At 31.5% G+C, this 9,987-nt stretch overlaps 1 protein-coding gene across 1 annotated transcript; it reads left to right on the forward strand.

Annotated features, from left to right (window-relative positions):
- The first annotated feature begins 3,411 nt into the window (after window positions 1-3,411).
- Window positions 3,412-9,430, forward strand: LOC125854880 (oligopeptide transporter 4-like). The gene is made up of 6 exons (XM_049534477.1): window positions 3,412-3,990; window positions 5,640-5,737; window positions 6,881-7,483; window positions 7,615-7,867; window positions 7,967-8,149; window positions 8,592-9,430. The coding sequence occupies exons 1-6, from the start codon at window positions 3,475-3,477 to the stop codon at window positions 9,204-9,206; spliced, it is 2,268 nt and encodes a 755-aa protein (XP_049390434.1). The 5' UTR covers window positions 3,412-3,474; the 3' UTR covers window positions 9,207-9,430.
- The last annotated feature ends 557 nt before the right edge of the window (window positions 9,431-9,987 follow it).

Here is a 9,987-nt window from a genome sequence, read left to right on the forward strand (position 1 = left end):
CTCATTCTCAAGCACTTGTTTAGATTCACTTTTCATCGCCTACATTCCCAAACCTTATAATATCGAAACTAAATATTACTCATTTGTTTTAATTTATTTGTCTTATTTTTCTATTTAATCTAGTTTTTTAAAAAAGTCTCTTCTGTTTTTGACAACTCTTTAATTCTAACTTTTTATATACATATTCAAAATCATAAGATTAATAATATTTTGTTATACTTAACATATTTTCAAATTAAATATTATAAATTTATTAAGGCTAAATCAAAATAAAATAAACAAATTAAAATAAGGAGAGTAATCATAATGACGTATAACATGAATTATATATGAATGTATATTGGGTACATTGATCAAGAACCGTGGGAAAAAACAAAAGAAAAGACGGTCGCCCCTTTTGGCCATTGACATAATTAGAAGACAAGTTGGCCACAATCATTCATTCTGCAATTGGGAATTTGTTTATTTATTTTTAATAAAGAGATAATTAATTAATAATTCATTGGTGGGGGACTCCAAAAATTCATGCTGGTCCGTAACAAAGATATTTGAAACATGGATAATATTATTATAATAAAAGGCATACGAATAGATAAATTTGATTCTGATACTATCATTAAAAAAATATTAAACATAATTCAATTTCAAAAGTTTTATAACGTAATCAAACTCATCCTAACTCGTTGTTTATCAAATGCTATGCTCTCATTTTGTGTTATTCACACTTTAGATATTCAATCTTGAACGAGAATATTAAGTTTCTATATCAATTATGTAATGAGTATATCTTGCGCAATTCTCTCATCGTATAAACTAGTTTTAATTTTTTGGAGTAGATATTTGTAGGACACGAGAAGGTTATGATTATTGGAGAGTGGCCAGAGATATTAATTAATTCACAGAGAAAAAATGAAATTCGGCGCATTATATAAATGACGGTGGAAAATAAGAGAGGCATATATTCCACATATTTCGTTGGACCAACTGTTTTTGACTTTGAAATATAAACCAGTTATACATTAGTGCAAATATAAAGTGAAGAAGCCATGTTGGAGTTTAGTATATATATTTTACTAAATGCTGAGTTCTTCACAAACTCTATCTTTTTTTGGTAATTATCAAACTCTTTTTTATAAGTAGAGATAGGATCATTATTTAGGATTTAAAAGTAGTTGAAATCCTGTTAAAAAGAAGACTAATTCTGAATCTTTTTTTTTTTTTTTTTTACATTTTTGAACTTCAAAAAATTTATTTATTTTCAATCATAAAAAAGTGTTAACAATTCGTTTATATTAGATTTAAAAAGTATATTTTAAACATAAAGGAAGGGAACATATTTAATAACTTCTTCTAACTATAAATAAACTCCCTCTCGTCCATATTGTGAATTGGTTGGACCTTTTTAATAGTTTAAAATAAATGATTTTTTAAAAGTTTAAGAGAATTGTTTGGATTTTATTTTATATTCATTTTGTATGAGGTCCTTAATTACTTTATAATTTTTTAAAGAAAAGTTTGAAAATAAACAAAAAGATGATGAAAAATACTTTCTTTATTTCATATTACCCAATGTCACATTCAATAAAGATTTATGATATGTGTATAGGATGTACTCAATGTGTCCGAGCTTGTCCCACTGATGTATTAGAAATGACACCTTGGGACGGTTGTAAGGCTAAACAAATTGCTTCTGCTCCACGAACAGAGGACTGTGTTGGTTGTATTTTCGGTGTTTTTTTTTTCAAAATAATTAAATTGTTTAAAATTCAAGATGGAGGTTTGTATTTTTTTTTTCTTCATATTTGCCTGTTTTTTTTAATGAAGTTTTACTTTTCTTCTAGGGAATAAATTTCACTACTTGCAAAATTATATTTATGATTTCACAAAGCGCAATAGTGAAAAATATGATCTAAATTATGTTCTTGAATATTTTTTTTCTTAATAGGTATGCATTGTCTCACAAATTTAATCAAGATAGAATAGAAAAAATATTTTTTTTAAAGAGAATATAAAAGAAAAAATGAATAATTCATTAGTATTTCACCTAGGAAATATCATACCACACAAGGAGCCTGCAACTCGGAGTTCACTAAGTTCGATAGCAATTAACGACAAGTTTCATGCAGATACGTAAAGGAGTAGTTAGTACTAAGAAAAAAAATATGTTCTTTATGATATGACATCTAGTCGTGCAAAATAATGCACAAATAATTTATCAAAAATCTAACAACTGTTTTATTTTAGATTCTAAAATACTATTTTTTTATATTTTTTATAACAAGAGAAATTTGTAGTGGCTATTTTTTGAATGTACACTTGTGACTTATGCAATATAGCTTGCAAATTACATGAGGAAAGGCAATCTGCATTAGGCAAGCTCGACACAGAAGGTAAATTCTTTGCTTTTGTTGGAAAGAAATTTTGAACTAGAGACCTTCGATATGAAAGTCCCAAGTTCAAATCACTGAGCCATCCGAAGGTTTTTCAAAATTGTAATGTTACCTGTACTTTTAATGAAAAGGTTCAAAATAAATGGTTGGCTAAATAATTAAGTGTGGAGTATTTTATTTCAAAATGTAATTGAGTCCAGTGTTTAAAGGCATTTTAGTGATAAAGATTCCAAAAATAGTGTCAACCGTTTAACATCATCTGAGATTCTTTCTTTTTAAAAAAATCTTTGCATTGCCAAGCTGGGTACTCTTTTGGAGCCTTGACCAATAAAGTGTCCCAAAGAAATTAACCATATTTCTAACTTTTCACAAAACTTTACATCGTTTAATGATCAGAAATAATAACTTCAAAATAAAATAAAATAAAATTATTTTGTCATGTATTTAATTAAAGATATTAATCAAACTTAAAATTATTTATCACACCATTTGTTATGAAACTCTAACCCCATAAAATATCTCAATTCATAAAATAACTTTATTTATCTCATCTTCATACCAAACATGGTCCATGAAGAGAAATGCAAAATAATCAATATTGGGACAAGTTGTATACGCTTCATTTACTTAATTACACACCCAAAAAGGTACTCTTTCAATTTTAAGAAATTTTTCATTTTTTGAGATTAAGACTATATATATATATAAAAAAAATTATAGCCCAATGCATTAGGCATCCTGTTTATAAAGTATATAAATAACATATACTAAATATATATATTTTTAAACATAACATAGGCAATTGAACTGTACAAATAGAATATACTTCAATCAAATTGATTTACAAACATATTTAAAAATTAAATCGATCAAATTTAATATTTCACATAATAAAAAATATCGTATAAATTAAGACGGACGAGCTGATCGGAGAGGTCATGAGTCAACTAGCATCAATAAATCATTACAAAATACCAAAATTTTGTGTATAAAGTAACACTCCATTTCCATCCTTCTTCTTGCCTACTTCACTATTTCCCTTCACACACTCTTTTTTCCTTTTATTTTCTCCATTTTCCCCAAAATGGGAACAATGGAAGTTGAAGCTCCCATAACCAAATTACAACAAAAAGAGGAAGAAATAAACGAAGATGAGCTTTCTCCAATTGAAGAAGTCCGATTAACCGTACCCAACACCGATGACCCGACCCTACCCGTATGGACTTTCCGAATGTGGATCCTCGGTGTATTCTCTTGCGTTCTTCTCTCTTTTCTCAATCAATTTTTCTCTTACAGAAAAGAACCCCTAATTATTACTCAAATTACAGTTCAAGTTGCTACTCTACCCATTGGACGATTCATGGCAGCTGTATTACCCACTACTAAATTTCGGATCCTCGGGTTCGGGTCAAGAGAGTTTTCGCTGAACCCGGGTCCGTTTAACATGAAGGAGCATGTGCTTATTACAATTTTTGCAAATGCTGGGTTTGCTTTTGGAAATGGATCTGCTTATGCTGTTGGAATTGTGAATATTATTAAGGCTTTCTATCACAGGAACATTTCTTTTGCTGCTAGTTGGCTTCTCATCATTACTACACAGGTTTTTATATTTTTCTGCATTATATTTAAGTACTTAAGTTTCACTCAATAATAATTAGTAGTAATTATTTTATAAATTTGTTTTTTGTGTCGAAGAAAGTAATAATGACGGTTAGTTCTCTTAGAAATCAATTTCTCTGTTTGATCATTAAAAAATGCGGTACTTAGAGTTCTTGAGTTCGAGCTTTAGCTTTAAGTATGAAATACACTTGCAAAGAGCGAATCCAAATTAATGGAACTCTCATACAAATATCGAACACTAGATGGAAAAATAAACAACTTCTCAGTTTAGCTTCTAGAATAACTGGAAAAGCAAGGGTAAAACTAGAAGAAGAAGAAGAATAAGTTCACTTGATTATGTTTTATTGTAAAATTTGAAAAAGTAAAATTTTGTTTTAAAAGTGAAAAATAATATTTAAAATTATTTTTAAAAATTATATATATATATATATATATATATATAGTCATGAATACAAATTAAAATTGTTTTGATTTTTCATGAGTAATTTAAAGTAAAAAAAAACATATTTTTTGTTCTTTTGAAATTTTATACTACGCATTTTCTAGAGTTCATTTTAAAAAAAAATGGTAAAAACGCATGAGAGGAAAATTTAATAAACTTGGCTCATGAGCAAAGACGGAGTCAAAGTTAAGAGTTTGGAAGTTCTAAATCAATTTTATTTGTGGTTAACATGTTAATATACATATATTTATTTAATTTTCTAATATAAATATAGGATCTACGAAAAAACTACACCACCTATGTCCGCCTTTGCTCATGAGTCATGACAGCTACAATGAACTTTTGTTTTGGTGACACTAACACTTTTCTGGCATGTGTAATTGTCTTTTCTGTGATACAGAGAAGGGAATATTATTGAGCATGACAATCAAAAAAATAGATTTTGATTGGTTTTATCTGGTAATGCTGGATTAAATATAGTACTAAATTACTAATATTGTAATTATAATTGATTTTTACAGTCCTGTAACATGTTATTTGTACTTTTCTTTTTCTCAAATTATTAATAAGAGATATGACGTAGTTAATTAGTATTCTCAAGGTATATTATTCTTTTTAATTTTTACTATGGTATGTTATTTTGTTTACTTTATTTATTTTTCTATTTGCAAATAACTTTTTAATCTCACAAAAATAAGAATAAGATTTGTACATTATACGGTTAGATTCTATTTGTGAAATCACTTTCTATATGTTATTATTTTTTTGCGATGGTGGTGATGATTTCAATGATTCCTTCTTTCTAGATAGGTTAATAAAGGGAGAGTAGAAAATTTTGTGAAGATGAAATTAGTGTAGATTATTGGCTTGAAATTATTCTCTTATGCTTTATTCATTTTTTGTTTAAGATATCTTGTCAAATTCTCCACACTTTCTTCTATTGTTTATCTTGTGTACCTTTTCTAATTAATTATTATTATTATTATTATAATTAAGAAGAGGTCAAGTCTCCTCTTTTTTAGAGCACTATCGTAAGTAAAACATATTTTTCTTATGATACGTAACACTTTTTACATATTAATATGGTTAACCTTTTTTCTTTTTTATTTTATTATTTAAAATAAATAAAAGTATTTATGGATATATCGAATCTAATCTAATGTACACGTCATTGTGGATTTGGGCAGGTATTGGGCTACGGTTGGGCTGGGCTTTTAAGGAAATACGTAGTTGAACCGGCACATATGTGGTGGCCCAGTACACTTGTTCAGATCTCCCTTTTCCGGTACAGCATTTTTCATACTTTTTAAGTTTTTATTACGAGCAATAGCATCATCGAAAAATTACTTTGTATATATATATATATATTAGATTTTGCATTTAAAGGATATATATTTAAAGTTGAACACCTTTTGACAAAAGTTATGCCTTTGTCGTAGTGGTAATGATTGTCTTGCAAGTTGCAATATGATAATGTCACACTTTTGTTTCTGTTTAATTTAAAATTATTGTGGATTGAGAATCATATTCTGTAACCTTGTTCATATAATCGTAGTTTTCTAAAATTATTATTAAAAAATGTTAGTCAATGATCTTTGGTTTAATCGAACTCGAGTATCTTCGAAGAACTTAAAGAATTTATTTAATTTGTTGGCTGGAGCCAATTGCATTTTCTTAAATGGGGTGTAAAAAAAAAAGGAGGGGGGGAGAAAATATCTATGTAAAAAAACAAAACTTAGTTTTCAATGTCTTTGTCTTTATGGTAAACCATCTCTTTACATTATTAGATATTGACAATCTTTTGAAAAGAAAGAAAAAAAAAATGTTGTCAATTAGTTATCTTTTATTTCCACTAACTGGGCTATGATAAGTGGTAAGTTGTCTTCTTCACACCAACTAGGGTTGTGACGGAGTGGTAAGTACTCTTTCATTCAGAGGTCCTGACGCGAATCAGGATGAACTTTTTCTTTGACATACATGACTAATGACACAACCATATACTGTCATCTAAAATTTACCAAGGTTTCTCGTATAATTAGTTGTTTTATTCAAGAAAAGATTGTAAGGACATATATCAAAGGTATTTATGTATTATATACATTAAAAAAGAGTTAATACATGTACCTACATACAAGTATATAGATAGTGATTTAGTTTCTATATCAAGTTTGCATCATTAAGGATCAGACTACAAAGTAAATGGTACTTGCTAACTCATGTTACCGTGGCGTCCAATCATAAATAAATGAAATTCATGCTGATTTTGTATCACCAGTCAAAATATGGTTGAAATCTCTACTTCAAATTTGTAAAATGAAAATAATAAGTTAATCAATGTATCAAAGGGTGTGCAATGTATATCTTATTTTTAGGAGTTGTTTATTCTTATTTAGCTAACAAGCACTCTGACAAAGTCATAAATTTATAGTGCATTGCATGAAAAAGAGGATGACGATGACAATGAAATTGTGAATGCCAATGGAAACAAACGGCCAATGTCGCGTGCAAAGTTCTTTGTTATAGCACTTGTATGCAGCTTTTCATGGTACATATTCCCCGGTTATCTCTTCCAAGCTTTATCAAGTATTTCATGGGTGTGCTGGGCATATCCAAAATCTGTCACTGCTCAACAGATTGGATCAGGTCTGAATGGCCTTGGAATCGGGGCGTTCACGTTAGACTGGGCTACTGTAGCTTCATTCTTGTTCAGTCCTCTTATTTTTCCATTCTTTGCAATAGTCAATGTCTTTGTTGGCTATGCCTTGATATTGTATGTTGTGATTCCTATATCCTATTGGGGGTTCAACGTCTACAATGCCAAAAATTTTCCTCTATATTCCTCGGACTTGTTCACTGCACAAGGTCAGGAGTATAACATATCACTTATTGTGAATAACCAGTTTAAGCTGGATGAAGCCGAGTATGATAAGCAAGGGAGAATAAACCTGAGCCTTTTCTTTACTCTTACTTATGGATTTGGATTTGCCACCATTGCTTCTACTCTTACTCATGTCGGCTTGTTTTATGGAAGGTAATATTCTCCTCATTTTCCTTTCCAATGCATTAGTCTTGTCTTGGCAATTTTGTTGAAATCCGAAAGTATTTTGCCTCTTATTTGATACCGATGCTTTTGTTGTATTTCTGAACTTGTATCTCATGTAGAGAGATTTACCAACGCTTTCGAGCTTCCTCAGTGGGAAAGGTTGATGTCCACACGAGGCTGATGAGAAGATACAAAGACATACCTTCGTGGTGGTTTTACTTGCTTCTCCTCATGACAACTCTGGTGTCGCTTGCCCTTTGCATCTTCCTGAAGAGCCAAGTTCAGCTGCCTTTCTGGGGACTCCTCCTCGCAGCTGGACTTGCTTTTATATTCACGCTTCCCATCAGTATCATTACTGCAACCACAAATCAGGTAACTGAAATGTTGATCTAGCATTTTCTTTGGATGTCTGATAAGATCAAAAGGTTCCATACGACTGATTGTTTTGTGCATATTGGTTCGTTACATCAGACTCCAGGACTAAACATAATCACCGAGTACATCATGGGGACTATTTATCCTGGAAGACCTATCGCTAATGTGTGCTTCAAGACCTATGGCTATATGAGCATGACTCAAGCAATCTCCTTTCTCAGTGATTTCAAGCTTGGTCATTATATGAAGATACCTCCACGTTCCATGTTTTTAGTCCAGGTACACTTTTATCCATAACTGGTTAGGCAGAGTTCTATACATGCTAAATACTTCAACCTAGCTAGCAAATCTACAATGACCATCCAAATTCAAGAGTTTTAGTGTTATAATTCCATAATAGAGAGTGCAATAGCTCAAATAACCGGTAAAGTTGTTGTCATGTGACAAGGTCACGGGTTTGAGATGTGGAAACAGGCTTTTGCAGGGTAAGACTACATATAATAGATGCTTGTGCTCCTGCCCATCCCTGAACCCCGTGCATAGTGGGTGCTTAGTGCACCGGGCTGCCGTTCTCTTTTTACTTCTAAATTTGGGATGAAACAAAAATACAATCAGAAGCAGAACATGCAATTGGATATCAAGATGGATTTTAACTAATGCATTTTCTCTAGCGTGGTTCTTTTTCTTTTAGAATCACCTCATGATATTCTCTCTGTTCCAGTTTGTTGGAACCATAATTGCAGGAACCGTTAACCTGACCGTTGCATGGTGGCTCTTGGGTTCTATTGACAACATATGTCACCAAGATAAATTTTCCAACAGCCCTTGGACTTGCCCCGGTGATCACGTCTTCTTTGATGCATCAGTCATTTGGGGTCTCGTGAGTCCTAAGCGAATTTTTGGCCATCTTGGAAATTACTCAGCACTGAACTGGTTCTTTCTTGGCGGATTGCTTGGACCAGTTTTAGTGTGGTTACTACATAAGTCATTTCCGAAACAAACGTGGATTCCCCTCATCAACCTCCCTGTGCTGCTTGGAGCAACAGCTTATATGCCACCAGCAACTGCACTCAACTACAATTCTTGGATTTTGGTGGGGACGATTTTCAACTTTTTTGTTTTCAGGTACAGGAAGAAATGGTGGCAGAGGTACAACTATATCCTTTCTGCAGCTTTAGATGCTGGAGTTGCCTTTATGGCTGTGTTGCTCTACTTTACTGTGGGGATGGAGGATAGAAGCATAAATTGGTGGGGAAATAGTGACCCTGAGCATTGTGATTTAGCAACTTGTCCTACAGCAAAGGGCATAACTATAAATGGTTGTCCAACTTTTTAGTTTCTTAATGTTTTTTCTTTGCTAATTCTACCTACTTTGATTTACACAATGTAGGAAAATTTCCCTGTGAAATCGACAAAGAAACGCGAAGCATATAGCTTAATTGTTGAATTCTCAAGTATGAACTTGTATATAACTTTTCATTCTTGTATGTTGAATTATATTAATCAATCTGAAGTTATACAGATTGGGAAGAAAAGTTCTACTACATTTTTATTTCTGGACTGTTGTCTGATTTCTTGATGATAATTGGGTGAATTGAACAATAAACTTAGATTGTTTCTTCCAATGTGATCTTGTCACAACTGATTAGCCAAATATTGGGTAATGCAACATCTTGCCTATACCAAGACCCACGAGTGGCTGGGAATGGCCCGCATCAGAGTCATGATCGATTATGACACTTGCTTAGTGACTTAGACTGTTAAATTTGACAAGATTCAAAGATGAATTAATGTGAAGATTTGGTAGCTAAGAAGATAATTCTTCATTGGTACAAAAGTCAAGATAGCAACTTTGTAGGTGAAATTTAGGTAAACCATAAAATGGTTTCACAAGGTAAATCTTGACATTTTGACACATTGTGATGTCATGGATAGGGCTTGGCGTTCGGTCTGTTCAGTTCGGTTTGTAAATTTCAGTTTGGTTTTTCGGTTGGTAAAAATGTGAAACCAAACCAAACCAAAATAAATTCGGTTTGGTTCGGTTTATTTCGGTTCGGTTTAACCAAATTGAATAAACAATGTTTTGAAAATTCCAAAAGCTCACAGCCTCACACTAG

The sequence above is a fragment of the Solanum stenotomum genome, chromosome 2 (genome assembly GCF_019186545.1).
Source record: "Solanum stenotomum isolate F172 chromosome 2, ASM1918654v1, whole genome shotgun sequence".
NCBI lineage: Eukaryota > Viridiplantae > Streptophyta > Magnoliopsida > Solanales > Solanaceae > Solanum > Solanum stenotomum.

What these genes read in the sequence shown, in the direction of transcription:
- LOC125854880 (XM_049534477.1), top strand. Translation starts at nt 3,475, where the DNA reads ATGGGAACAATGGAAGTTGAAGCTCCCATAACCAAATTACAACAAAAA. An exon ending in GTTCAGATCTCCCTTTTCCG is followed by an intron (nt 5,738 to 6,880) that starts GTACAGCATTTT and finishes ATAAATTTATAG; the next exon opens with TGCATTGCATGAAAAAGAGG. An exon ending in TTACTGCAACCACAAATCAG is followed by an intron (nt 7,868 to 7,966) that starts GTAACTGAAATG and finishes TCGTTACATCAG; the next exon opens with ACTCCAGGACTAAACATAAT.